Source organism: Silene latifolia, chromosome 1 (assembly GCF_048544455.1).
Source record: "Silene latifolia isolate original U9 population chromosome 1, ASM4854445v1, whole genome shotgun sequence".
NCBI lineage: Eukaryota > Viridiplantae > Streptophyta > Magnoliopsida > Caryophyllales > Caryophyllaceae > Silene > Silene latifolia.
The window spans coordinates 98,103,928-98,119,029 of NC_133526.1; the positions used below are offsets into that span (position 1 = coordinate 98,103,928).

At 38.2% G+C, this 15,102-nt stretch overlaps 1 protein-coding gene and 1 non-coding gene across 2 annotated transcripts; both read left to right on the plus strand.

Moving 5' to 3' along the window:
* The first annotated feature begins 7,505 nt into the window (after window positions 1–7,505).
* Window positions 7,506–7,612, plus strand: LOC141618769 (small nucleolar RNA R71). The gene has a single exon (XR_012531495.1). It is a non-coding gene; the product is annotated as a small nucleolar RNA R71 (small nucleolar RNA).
* Window positions 7,613–14,001: 6,389 nt separating this feature from the next.
* LOC141651533 (uncharacterized) lies at window positions 14,002–14,895 on the plus strand. Its single transcript, XM_074459242.1, has one exon. It carries the CDS (start codon window positions 14,002–14,004, stop codon window positions 14,893–14,895), a length of 894 nt encoding a protein of 297 aa, XP_074315343.1.
* The last annotated feature ends 207 nt before the right edge of the window (window positions 14,896–15,102 follow it).

A 15,102-nucleotide genomic window follows, 5' to 3' on the forward strand; every position in this document is an offset into this window, starting at 1 on the left:
TCCAATCATTAAAGCACACAAAATCAAGTAATGGATGCATCTACAAAAGGAATAGCCACTTTCCTCATCTAAGTGCCGGAAATTATCTAAAGGGGAAGTGATTCAAGGGTACACACTCCTTCATAGATATGGTTTCTTCAAACTACTAAGCCTAGAAGGATACCAATAAATCACCTCCAAATTGTGTCATGCTAGGTTACCTTTGTCCTCAATTGTTAAATGCTTTCGTCAAAAGTAGGCTCCCTATGGTGTTAGAAACACTGGAGGATCGCGGAATTCCCCTTCTTGCCTAGACAAGAAGAAGGGTCGTCCCCTCACTACCATGCACAAAAGTGGATTTGATGGATAAAGGGATCAATAGGATTAGAGTTTCATTTGGGAGTTTGCTTTTGTTGTTGTTTTTTCCCCCCAATTTCTTGTGGCATATAACATTTGAGAATACTTTCTTTTTGCCATTTCTTTTGATGTTTGACATTTTAATACTTGACAACTTTCAGTTTTTGCATTTTCTTTTGAACATTTTCTAAGTCACCCCAATTAGTAACGAGGGTGCCTTATATTTGAAGCATAGGAGTGCTTATTTTTGGACTCCTCTTTTCTTTTTGATACATTTTGCAAACTTTTTGACTTTTCATTTTAATTCTTGAACTCAATATTTGAACAATTTTTGTGCCCATTCCCTTTGATGACAAAAATATGGTAGAATATGGATGATGGTTGCATGGTTTCAAGGGTCACCTTGGAATAAACGGTAGCCAAGGATTTATCACACCACAAGGTACTCTTGACTAGGCCTTAATCCATGGGTCAAAGGATACTAGCATGACACATCCTAGGGTGTTTTATAAGTATTCTAACAAGCAAATTCTTAAGAAGAAAAAGCATCTACTAGGGCCTATGTACACTTGTCAAGCTTCCCAAATAGACGGTTTTGCAAAAATTTTCTAACATGCAAACTATATGCCATGATGCAACTAACATTTATACAACCTAATGCATATGCTTCTACCAACTAATATGCCAAATAATCTAAATGCAATCCTATAATCACATTGTTTATACCGCATCAATCAAAATAAAGCCACATAGTCATTAACATAAAGAGGAAAAAGGAGATTGGAAAGATCATACCATGCGGTCTTCAATATCCTCATGTCTCGGATGTGGCGTAGTCGATCAATGTGAAAAAGGATGAACAAACACAATATATACAAAACAAATATATATACAAGACTACACTACAAAGGGAAATGAATTTGTTTTTGGATTTTCAATTTTTTTGGATTTTATATAAAAGTCAAGTTAGAATTTCCCATCCTCACACTAGTATGGGCATTGTCCTCAATGGCCAATATGATAGAAAATTATGCAATGAAAATGCATGATTTTTAAACTAAATGCAAACTACACTAAACTACGCTACATGATGCATAAAAGGGGCAGATTGGCAAAGTTATTCTCCTACTAATAATTCCAGTTGGTATTGGAGGAAAATTTGTCAAATTAAAATGCTTCTGCAGGATTCATATCAGCAACAATTATGGAACAACAATCAGGTATACACAATTGCCAAAGGGTATGAGCTTCTCAGAGATAAATGGCAAAAAATCAAATGGAATACTCTGATATGGAACAAATGGACGATCCCCAAACACGGTTTTATGGCGTGGATATATCAACACGGTAATATGAATATTAATGACAAACTTTTCAAATTGGGCATAAGTGAGGTAGATACCTGTTGCTTATGTCGGGGTGACACAGAAACCATGGCACATTTGTTCTTTCTTTGTCCATATAGCCAAGAGATCATCATGCTTGCAGGACGCTGGATAGGAATCATCATCCCAAACTCGAATCTTCTACAATGGCGATTGAGGTTTAAAGGCTCAAAAACGCAGTTTGATGTGATGAATGCGGTTATTAATGCATGTATTTACCATGTATGGAGGCAAAGGAATCTGGGCAGAATTGAACACACTCTGGTTAGACCGAATAGGCTTGTTTTAACCATGATTGAAGAGCTCAAGCTGAGATTCATAGACCTTAACAATGTTACCAAGGATCGCTGGTTACAACGAATCATTAACAGTAGCGAATCTGGGTGAAGACATGGTTTGTTGAAGACGGAGAAGTGGCTGCAAGATGAAGAAGTTTGAAGATTTTTAATTTAGGTTTTGTTGTCCCCAATTTGGATTTGTTGTCCAAATAAGGATGGTTTGGTTTGTTTCCTGGTTGGGCTGAGTCTTGGGCCGAGTGTAGATTTTAGTGGCTTTTCCCAACTCTCGTTTTTTGAGTCTGGACTGGACCAGTTAAGTCGAGAGACTTATGGTTCTTTTCTCCATGTATGGTTACGAGTTTTACCTTTTTTGATATATATACTTACATTTTATAAAAAAAAAAAAATACGCTACATGATGCATGTGTTTTTGTTATGGCGGAGAGCATAATTTAGATTAGCTCCCAATGCATATGCATGGACTTCCCCAAACCAAAATAGAAATTATTTCTAATGTTAAGAATTTCGGGGGAGTTCATGCACATGGAATGCAATGCATGAAACTAAAATTTGTCATTTTGGATTTTTCAAGTTGGGAACAATAAAAATGAACACCTTAATGATGCCAAGGTGTTAGTCCTCCAATGTTGCTAGGACTCCTCAAAATGATCAAGATAAAATAAAAACAAGAGAAGTAGACAAATCATAAGGGAGGTGTAAGAATGTAGGAGCCTCCAAAGGTTTGCTAGTCCTTACCCATCGTATCATCATCATCTTCTTCTTCTCCTGAGGCATCATCAACCTCCATAGATGTGGAATCATGTCCACTTTCACTTTCACTTCCTTATTCTCCCTCACTTTCCTCTTCTTCTTGAACTTCTTCTTCTTCTTCTCCTTCTTGGTCACCACTCTCATCAACAACCATTTCCTCTCCACCCGGTCTACCACCATTAGAAGTGCTAGGAAAGAATACTTCTCTATCCGCCCAACTAGGCAAAGGACAAGATGGATCAAGAATTCCTTGCCTAGTTAGATGTAAAAGAGGTGGATATTGGCCCTTGTAAGCATCAAATCTATCATTGTAAGCTTGTTTATGCATTTCCCTCATGAGTAGAGTCAAGTAATCATTTCCCACCTTGGCATCTTTGGGGTTGAACTCGTGGTACTCAAATGGGTAAGGTGGGATGATAATGGAGGAGGAGGGCTCGGCAAATTCGTCCCCTTGGTGTTGAATGATGTACTCGGTCTCTTCGGAGAGTGGAAGAAGGTAGTTCGGTCGATGAACATTCAATTGGCAAATTTTGCTAGGCAAAGTGAAGGATCTAGCTTCATTTGTCAACCACCCAAATTTGTTGTCAAGAGTATCGTTCTTGACCCACTTAAACTTTAGAATCATGGTGGGCAAATCGATAAGATGACCACCTTTTACCGGTGCATAAGTGTTGTTCCTGTTGAAATCCAGGTTAAAATGCTTAGCCAAATAGGTAACTAGTCCTCCATTGGCAATAAAGGCCGTGCCTTCTTTGCCACAATCAACATGAAGCCATCGATCAACCAAAAGTCGTAAAGCATTGTATGGCTTGGTAAATTCTCTCGCAGTGTTCAAAGCTGACTCAAGAAGAATAAAATTGAGTTTGGTAAGATGATTTTTGCCATTTCTAGCTATCAAAGTATTCCCAATGACCTTATGCCATACTCTAATCCCCGGATGGTGGACTAAGAGAGCACGACAATCATGAAAACGTGTGAATTTCCTTCCGGAAATTGCCATCCAAAGAGGAGCGGGGTCGTACTTCGCAGGCATCTTTGTAAATTTTGCACTATCACTAAGGCCAAATATCTTGCCCAATTCGTCATAAGATAAGAATCTATCAACATTTTCAAGACGAAACTCAATAATGGTTCGAGTCTCCACCCTTATGACTTTTAAAGAACTAAAAAATGCCAAGGTAAGGGAGGGGTATGTCAATTCTTGCATTGTAAACAATTTACTTAACCCCATAGACTCGAAAAAGGTTTTAGTTTGTTCAAGAACACCCAACTTTGACAATGCATCTTCACAAATAAACTTAGTAGGCATGATGGTTTTCTTAGCAAAGAGAATGAATTTCTCCCTATGGGAGTCGGAAGTGAAAATTACCTCCGGGTAATCGGATAATTGTTCAATGACCGGAGTTGAAGTAGTAGCTTCCATAGGGGGATTTTGTTCTTGAACCTCCAACCTTGCCTCATGGACTACCAATGCCTTTGATACTTGTTTTGCTTGAAGAGCTAATTGCCTTTTGGAAAGTGTCTTCTTTTGGGGTGCCTTGTTTCCACCTTTTGTTCTTGCCATTCTCCTTTGCTTAATTTTACCAATGAAAGATTGAAATCTTCAATTTCTAGTAATGCTCAAATCGATTTAGGATGAATGAATGTTGCTTTGTATCCTAAAAATTGACTCAAAACTGGAAGATTTTGATGTTTGAATCACTTGTTGTTGCAAAAGGAGTGATTAATTTTTGTTGTGAGAAAGTTTGGATTTGATTTGGCTGAATTTGGTTGAGGGAATTCGTTTTTGTTGATGGGGAGGATGAGGGTTTTGAGATTTTGGGTAGTGTTTGTATTTTGAAGAAATGAGAATGAATGAGAGAGGAGGGTTTAAAAAGGACCCATTAGTTTTGAACCTGCAGAGGGAGACGAGCGGACCAGGGGTCGGGACGCTCGGATTCCTCAAAAAATGGTTCAGAAAAAGACGCCACAGGACGAGCAGACCGCGGGAAAGACGAGCGGATTCCTTCAGCTGAGATGAGCGTCGTCTGCTTAGGACGCTCGGATTCCTTTCCAGGGCGAAATCCCAGAATTTGGCAGCAAAAAGACGAGCGTCTTTGTTGATGGACGATCGTCCAGACTCAGACGAGCGTCTTCTTGGCTGGGATGCTCGGATTAACAGTCAGACCCAAATTTTAATTTCTGCAGCTTCACCAGACGAGCGTATGATGGCTTGGACGTTCGGGTTTCTTCAGGACGAGCGGATTATCCCTTAGGCCGCTCGGATTCTTCCTTGACCACACGGATTCAGGTCCATCCGTGGGTGCTTCGTAACCCGTGTCATTTCATTCTTCAATTCTTATGTTCTTCATTGTAGTGGCACTACAAAGGCATGAATAGCCTAGGTAATTGCTATCCCCACACTAAGTCAAAGCACTACACATCAATAAATTTATAAGTCCCTCCCTTACTTCTCTCAAAATGATGAATATCTTGATCAAGGCACAAAAATATAAATCCAAAAATGACAAAAAATGCAATAGAATAATTGAAATGCAAGTTAGGGAGTTAGAATATTTACAAATGGTGGTTTAGGGAGGACTCCACCAAACTCTCATCCAATGTGAGATGTCAAGGGGGCATGTTCAAGGCGTTGTTGATGTTACTCAACATCTTGAAGAAGTAGTCGAAAGCTTGCTCATTATCATGATAAAGATCCTCAATAGATCTTTGCACTTGTTATTCTCCATGATGGTCTTGGGTCATAGCATTACCAATATAGGGATTGGATATTCCTTCAAACTCATCATCCCAAAGACCGCATACTTCGTCTACTTGCTCACTAAAAAAGTCTTGAGTTGATAAAGACAACTCTCCTTCTTTCATGTCTTGGCCAATGAGGCCTTTCTCTTCACTTGTCATGGGTGAGGTTTTTAAGTTCTCATTGTTGCAATTTCCTTGCTCTTTTGATGGGGCATCATCCACTTTCTTTCTCCATTGAAATTCCAACTTCTTCCTATCATCCTTCCGGATATAGTGATCAACCATAAAGCATGGCTCATGCAATCGGGGAGCTCTCATGGTCTTGTCAAGATTGAAATTAATGGTTTCATCTCCCACTTGAAGGGTGAGCTCTCCATGCTTCACATCGATCACTGCTCCCGCGGTGTGCAAGAAAGGTCTTCCTAAGATAATAGGAATGTTGGAGTCTTCTTCCATGTCAACAATAACGAAATCCACCGGGATGAAGAATTTTCCAATTCTTACGGGAACATCTCCCCATACCCCTAAAGGGGTCTTTGTCGATCTATCAGCCATTTGAAGCGTGATGTTGGTGCATTTGAGTTCTCCCATTCCTAGCCTCTTGCTAACCGAATATGGCATGACATTAACACTTGCCCCAAGGTCACATAAAGCTTTGTTGATTGTAGTGTCACCAGTAGTGCATGGAATGGAGAAGCTACCCGGTTCCTTGAGCTTTGGAGGTGAACTCCCTTGAAGGATGACACTACTCACCTTAGTGAAGGCAATAGTCTCAAGCTTCCGGATTGATTTCTTCTTTGTAAGGATGTCCTTCATGTACTTTGCATAGGCCGGAACGTGATTGATCAATTTCGTGAAAGGAATCGAGACTTCTAAATTCTTCACAATTTCCATGAATTTTCCAAGTTGGTCATCAAACTTAGACTTAGCTTGACGACTCGGGAATGGAAGTCTAATCACAATGGGCTCCTTTTCTTTGGCCTTTTCTTCATTTTTCTTTGAAACTTCTTGAATGGTGGGTTCTTCTTCCCTAGAGTTTTGCATAACTCTTTCCTTGTCACTAGCCTCCACAACTTCATCCTCAACTTACTTCTTTGGCCCTTCATACCTTGTACCACTCCTCAAGTGGATGGCACTAACCGTTTCATGTCTTGGGGGATTACTTTGAGGTGGTAATTGCCCCTTTTGTCTTTGAGAGCTTGAAGATGCCAGTTGGGTCATTTGAGTTTCCAACATTTTTGTGTGGGCTAGGATGTTGTTGATGGTGATGTCTTTTGCTTGGCTATCTTTTTGCATTTGAGTGAAAAATTCTTGTTGATTCTTTTGCATTTGGAGGACCGCTTTTTGAACATCAAAACCTTGGTCATTTTGTTGATTGTATGGAGTTTGATTTTGGTAACCTTGGTTTTGGTTGTAAAAGGGTCTTTGATTTTGGTTTCTCATCATTGGAGGTGGGGTGTATATTGGTTGAGGGTTTTGAACATTTTGGCTTTTGTATGAGAGATTTGGATGGAATTTGGTGTTTTCATTGTAATAGTTAGAATAAGGGGTACCACTTTTGTATGCTTGAAAAGCATTCACTTCCTCACTTGTTCCCCTACATTCACTTTGGTCATGTCCCAAAGTTCCACAATTTTCACATATTCCACTTGGGATCGATGAAGATGCTACCATGGCATTAACATGTTGCTTTGGTGATTTTGAGGCTTCTTCAAGCTTAGCCATAGCCTTTTCGAACTTCAAGTTGATGGTATCAATATGAGCACTAAGTTGAGCACCCAATTGAGTAATAGAGTCCACTTCATGCTTTCCTCCTCTAGTAGCCTTGCGAGGTCTACTATATTGTGAGTTATGGACCGCCATTTCCTCAATCTTGTTCCAAGTTTGATTATCGTCAACTTCGGTGAATATACTATTTGATCCCATGTTGAGAATGTTTCGGGAGTCTTCATAAAGACCATTCCAAAATTGTTGTACCAAGAACCACTCGCTAAGTCCATGATGAGGACATGAGCGACAAGTTCCTTTGAATCGCTCCCAAGCTTCATACAAAGATTCTTCGTTCCTTTGCTTAAAACACGTGATTTGGGCTCTTAGCATGTTAGTATTTTCCGGAGGGTAGAACTTTTTGTAGAAAGCTAGAGCCAACTTCTTCCAAGAGTCAATTCCAAGAGTTGCCTTATCAAGGCTCTTTAACCATTGTTTCGTGGTACCAATTAGAGAAAAAGGAAATAAGACCATCGAATTTGGTCTTGAGTCACTCCGGTTTGTGAAATCGCATCACAATAGTGACAAAAAGTCTCCATGTAAGAATGAGGGTCTTCACTAGGCATCCCCCCAAATTGGCTTCTTTCGACTAATTGGATAAATACGGATTTGGCAATAAATTTCCGGTTAAGTGTTATGGTGTAGGATTACCATTAGGTAGGTTCTCCTCGGTTGGTACAGAATATGATGAAAACTTAGGCATTGTGGGTTGATTTTGTGTTGGGTTCTCCTCACCTTCTCTTGCAAAAGGGTTGATGAACTCAAGAGTATTTGGCTAAATATCTCAAGAAAGTAGAGTAAGATAGTAGTTACCTTGTGATCTTCTAGACATGTAAAATATCAAACAACTTGAAAACAATTAGAACAAACCTTGAGGAGTTTTACTTCCCCAAGGCAAAGAAAGAGACAACTAATAACAATCAAAGAAAATCAAATCAAGTTAACACCGTCCCCGGCAACGGTGTCATTTTTGGTCGGTCTGCTTTGGCCTTAGACTTCGGTTATTTGTCGTTAGGGGTACCTAGACCAAAACAATATTTATAATCTTCACAAACAACTCTACTATTAGTAAAGAGGTAAGTAAAGGTCGGATCCCAAGGGACGGGTATTGATGTAGGATTTTCGATTGCAAGTAGTGGTGTCTAGGGGTGTCACAATTTAGGTTGAGATAAGAAGATCACTAAACTAAATAACAATAAAAGTAAACAAGCAAGATGATTAAAAAGAGGTGTAAACAATTGATTAAAAGAACTAGGGTGTCATGGGTTCATAGGGGATTCATGGGAATTGATCATACAAACATATTATCAAATTATAAGCAAGCAATTATTGTTGTGATAGGATCGAGTTGGTTTATATCTTACAATCCTTGGAAGGTTTGGGTCCTGGAGCCGAATCGATTAGATTGTAAAACACATACAAGTCAACTTAATCCTCCCTACTCAACTATATGCATGGTCTAATGAGACTCGAGTTGGTTTATGTCTTACAAGTCTCATTGAAAAGGTAAGTGATGGGTAAAAATTGCAAGGATTCATAGGCTCGCATTTCATCAAACATAGCATGTGCATAAGTTGAGATCACAACAAGCAAGCAAATAAATTATGTGAACATATTAGATTAAGCATGAATCATTCCCCATGTTGGTTTCCCCTAATTCCCCATTAACCCTAGTTAAAAGAACTACTCACTCATTATCAAGTTTAACATGTTAACAAGGTTGTCAATCATATCAACAAAGCAAAACATGATGAATAAGTAAAGATGATCAACAATAATTAAAAAGGGATTAAGAGAATTATACCTAATGATGATTCCAAAATAATAAGCAAAGAATAATAGAAGTACTTGATGAATGATTGGAAGGTTGTCAATCCTCCAAATAAACCCAAATAATCTTCAATTACCCAAAATAAAGGATGAACAATAGAGAAATTAAGGAAATGAGATTTGTATTAATACTTGATTAAAAGTTGATTACAAGATTAAAGAGAGATTAGAATAATATAGACTACACTAAAGATTGTTAAGAACAACATGCTAATCTAATTAGTATAATGGGGTATTTATAATGGGGATTAGGTGCACAAATTAGGGTTACTAAGGGCTTAAATGATGATTAAGTCCTTAACAAAAGTTGAGGAAATGCTCCTCTCGAAGAAAGATTCGAGTCTCCTTTTTGCTAGTCTTTCGAAAATATGCGCATCCCGAGTAGAACAAGAAGAAGTCGGGCTGCACTGGAGAACAATCCGAGCGTCGATAAGGTCGGGACGAGCGGATTGTGCAGGTGGTGGACGAGCGGCTTGGTAGGTGGGATGCTGGGATTGTGGAGCTCTTGGATGAGTGGCCAGGCAAGTGGGACGCTCGGATTGTGACTCTTGGACGAGCGGCCCGATGCTGGGACGAGCGGATTTCAGTCCAGTGAGCTTTTTCTTCTTTCCTTCTTTTCTTCTTCCAACAATCTTCTGGGATCTTGTCGGAGATGCAAGGATCTTCTTCATCATTGCCCATCTACTTCATTATTTACAAAGGCCTTCTAGTCTTGTCTTCACTTTAATGCTTGGTCATTAGATTCGATCAATTTAACTCTATTTTGCCATGAAAATGCAAGGTATGCACTCCTCTCCTACCAAGGGAACAAAACCTCAAAGAATATGCAAAACAAAGGACTAAATAAAGTAAATGACTCAAATATGCACTAAAAAGCATAGGAACGAGGCTAATTCGGGGACTAAATATGCTCAAATATTGGTCACATCAAAATCCTTCTATGGAGGATTTAGTGGACCCATTAGAAGTAGACGGAGGACTAGGTGACATAGAGGTTAATAAGAATTTTGATAAGATATCTCTTACTAACAAGTGGAGTAGTACGGTGGTTCTTTATAAAATCTCTCATAAGCATTTTGATAAGATATCCTATCTCTTACCTTTATTTTATCATGCTTGTATCTTATCAATTGCTTACATATGCTTGTGTACTGCTCATGCGCAGGAATGTGATTTACTTCCAAGGGCTTTGACATGCTTTTTAGAGGCAATGGAGGATCTATTAGAAAAACTCGTTTATTTTTGTTTTGTTTTTAATTTTTGAGCATTTTATTGTTTTCATAGAATTAGTAATAAATTTCTAAACTAATTAGCTATTTGAGTTGTGCTTTTTAGGTGATTGAACAAGAGTAGAAGGAATTTTGGAAGATGGCACGCAACCCCATGTATATGACCCCGTTCGGGGTCGTGACTTTCAAATTTCGGGAAATGAAACAAAGGAAATAAGAAGGAAAGTCAAAAGCCGTGGACTTGGCCAACCCCGATCGGGGTTGGGTGTCCTCGATCGGGGTCATGGGTATCTCGTTTTTATGGCTTTAATTTTGATAAAGGAAAATGTCCTTTTTTCATTTCTATCATTTGCACGATTAAGGTACCTACTATCTTACTCTACTTTCTTCATTTATTCATTACAATCGCTCTCGAATCCCCCATGTTTATGCTAGCTTAGGGGGAAGCTAGCTAGTTTAGTAAGTATTCTTCCCTTTGCATTTTAGTTTAATTTCCCGCAACCCATTAAATATGACCCCTTATCCTTCTTGTTTTTGTGCCTAGAGCCATTTTTATTGTTTAGTTGGGTAATTTGATTGTTGGCACATTGAGGACAATGTTGTGTTTACCTGAAGGGGGGGGGATTGCATTCGCATATTAGTTAGTTTGCATTTACTTGGTGTAGACTTAGTGAGAATTTTTGAAAAATTTGTGTGAATTTTTGCTTCTAATTCTTTGCTTGTCCAACTTATGCCCTCTTGCATATCCTAATAATTGCTTAAGCTAATGATTTATTCTTATTTGATGGATTTTGCTACATGGGGATGTCTTGACATAGTAGGTAGGAGATGGAAAATGAACTGAATAGGCGTGATCTTGACTATTGGCAAGCTACAAAATTGGTAAGGTAGAGCCTCTTTAGACCGACGCATCCATATCCGGTCTCTCTTAGGTGAGTGTAGGTGTCTCCTTATGATGTGTGTTTTATCAAAACGCACAACTATGGTTCTAATTTCATCTCTTTATAAGCATGCATTTCATTTGTTTAGCATTTTGGAGCCATTCACATGATAAAATTGCCTTTTTAACCCCTCACGAAAATTTATCTTTAGCTACATCATTATAAATTGCCTACCTTATTGAGCTAGTAGCTTTGTTTAGTGGTGTTTGAGTGCTCATTTGGGATTTGTTCTAATGTGTAAAGTCATGTGAGCTTGGTCTTACTGCTCAAGAAAGAAATGAAAAAAGAAAAAGAAAAAAATGAAAGAAAAAAAAATGATGAAGAATTGAAATGGAAAAAAGAATGATCTTGAATGAAAAAAGAAATGGAAAAGCATGAAAGAAAAATGGAAAAAAAAGTATGATTTGAAAAGAAAAGACAAGAAGAAGTTGATGTGAGAAACTCTCATGAATTATTCACATATTTTGGAGAGTTTACTTATGATTTGTAATGTAATTTGGGATTAGAATTGGGATTGAGCATCCTTACATTTGGTTGTTGCTAGCTTGACATTAGCTCCATAATCCACAATTCATTTGTTCCCCTTTCTTACACATTATTTATTTACCTTCTTCTTACCCATTTGGTTTCTTTTTCATGCTTGCATATGATTGCTTTTGGCTTGTAGTTTTGAAATGTTTACCATATTAGATTGCGGGCACATTCTTACAAGTCGAGGATAGTTGGGCTTACGTCTTCACAACAACAACAACAACAACAACAACAACAACAACAACAACAACAACAACAACAACAACAACAACAACAACAACAACAACAACAACAACAACAACAACAACAACAACAACAACAACAACAACAACAACAACAACAACAACAACAACAACAACAACAACAACAACAACAACAACAACATTACCCCAGTGCATCAATAGCTCCTGCAAATTGCGGGGTAAGGGGGGTCGGATGTACGCAGCCTTAACCTTGTGTTAGAAACACAAAGAGGCTATTTCCGAATGACCCAAGATGAAAATTGCATCGAGAACTGCATCAAAGGACTGCTACTTTACAAGAGAAAGAAACGCAGCCACTTTAGTAAGCCATTTTGCTTTACTCCATCATAAGCCAGAACCAAATAGTAATGAGTCTTTGGCTCCATTGGAAATATGGAGAAATAATAATAATAATAATAATAATAATAATAATAATAATAATAATAATAATAATAATAATAATAATAATAGAAGAAGAAGAAGAAGAAGAAGAAGAAGAAGAAGAAGAAGAACAACAACAACAACAACAACAACAACAACAACAACAACAACAACAACAACAACAACAACAACAACAACAACAACAACAACAACAACAACAACAACAACAACAACAACAACAACAACAACAACAACAACAACAACAACAATGATAATGATAATAACAATAAAAATAATGATAATAACAATAACAATAACAATAACAATAACAATAAAAATAACAATAAAATAACAATAATAATAATAATAACAACAATAATAAGAATTCTAATGACAGGCGATTTTAAGACGATCAAAAAGACGCATATCTGCCATTGTTAGGGCTTGATTTCTCTTCATTATAGCTCGCAATTCTGCAACTAAATCATGGAAAAAGCAATATGCTAGTAGCAAACGTCCAAGTTCTAAAAAGAAAGCAAGTAATAGCCGTAATGGAGGAGGAAAACATGGGCCTTCAGATGATGAAGTGTTACGTACTAAGCCCATGCATGAAGTCAATAGGGTTCATGGCCTATCTTTTGATGATGCTGAGGAGCCAACAGAGAATGTTCAATGGATAACAACACGTGGTAAGAAGCCTGTTGATAATACTTTGAATGTTCAGAATATAGTAGAGAACTCTTCGAGGGATTTGTTCATAGAATTTGGAGTAAGTATGGGATTGATAAGATTTCGTTTTTGCCTAATGGGATTTTTCTATTAAGATTTAACTCAATGCAACAGAAAGATGAAGTCCTTAAAGCAGGGTATCACATGTTTGATAATAAACCATTAGTGGTTAATCCATGGCAGAGTGACGTGGATCTTCTCAAGGAGGAGGTAAAGGTGGTGCCTGCTTGGATAAGATTATATGGTCTACCTCTCCAAATTTTGGGGGAAGTGCCTTCCTAAAATTGCTGCTTTGGTAGGGCCTTTTGTTAGGACTGGTCAACCTACTGAAGCAAAAACCAGACTGGGATATGCACGAGTGATGGTGGAATTGAAAGTGGGGAATAAGTTTCCAACTAGTGTGCAGTTTAAAGACGAGAATGGTAATCTTCTGAAGGTTAAAGTGGAGTATGATTGGAAGCCTAGTATATGTCTGAAGTGCAAAGGCATGGGGCATGAAACAAATGAATGCAGGAAGACTCAATCAAAGAAACCAGCACAGCCTGTGGTTAGAAAGGAATGGAGACCTGTGCCAAAAGTTGCATCAAAACTTTCAGAGACTGAATTCCCTGTTCTAGCAAGTCCAATTACTCTAGGTCGCACTGTACAGCAGCCTGAGGAGAAAGGTGACAGTGACTCTGAGGATGAAATAATAGATTTGGATGCAATTGAACAGCAACAGAGTATTATCAAGCAAACTGGTGACCCTCCCAATCAACCTGTGCCTCATGAATAATATTGGCTTTTGGAATGTGTGGGGTCTTAATAATGTAAATAAACAGAAAGTAGTTAAAAATTTTATGAATAATCAGAAGGTAGGTCTCTTTGGCCTGCTTGAGACTAAAATAAGTGGTGGCAATGTGACTAATATAGTTCTCAATCTGTTTGATGGTTGGTGTGTTACAACTAATAGTCATACTCACAAGGGTGGAAGGGTGTGGCTGTTATGGCAACCACAATTATTTGATGTTCAGGTTTTGGAGTATAATCCTCAGTTTGTTCATGCTCAGATTACTGTTAAAGTCAGTGGGAAAAGCTTTCTTTTAACTTTGATTTATGCTTTTAATGAGGGGAAGGATAGAATTGACTTGTGGAGGTGTTTGAATAAGTTTTCCACTACCTGCACTGGACCATGGGCTCTAGCTGGAGATTTTAATACTGTTCTAAATCCTAAAGAAAGACTAGGAGGGCAGACTAGAGATGAGGATATGGATGCTTTTGTTGACTGCATGAATGCTTGTGGGATGATTGATATACAGGCTACAGGGGCTTTCTATACCTGGACGAATAAGCAAGATGTTGAACATAGAAAATACAGTAGACTGGATAGATTTCTAGTAAATAATGATTGGCTAAGTGTGTATCCAGAAATGGTGGGTCATTTCCATCCTGAAGGACTCCTTGATCACAATCCCTGTGTTGTTGCTAATAAGCAGTTGGCTGCCACAAAGTTTAGGAGCTTCAAATACTTTAATATGTGGGGGAGTGCAGCTGGTTTTATTCCTAGGATCAAGGAAGTCTGGGATAGTACTGTGAATGGCACAAGAATGTTTTGCATTGTTAAGAAGCTAAAAGGATTAAAGAATGTGTTAGAAGGTCTGAACAAGGAATGCTATTCTGATATTGAAGTCAAGACGAGGAGGCGAATCGATTTTAGCCGAGAGATTCGAGTCAAATTATGGGTGACCCTATGAATTCTTCTCTTATCACCAGGAAGAGGGAAGCTATAGAGAATCTTAGAGTTTTGACCAAGGCCAAATATAGTTTTCTACAACAGAAAGCTAAGATTAAATGGACTGATGATGGGGATATCAACTCAGCTTATTTTCATGCCAGTATAAGGAGAAGATGCATCAGAAATACTATTATCCAGATTGAGGATCAGCAAGGGAATGTATGTA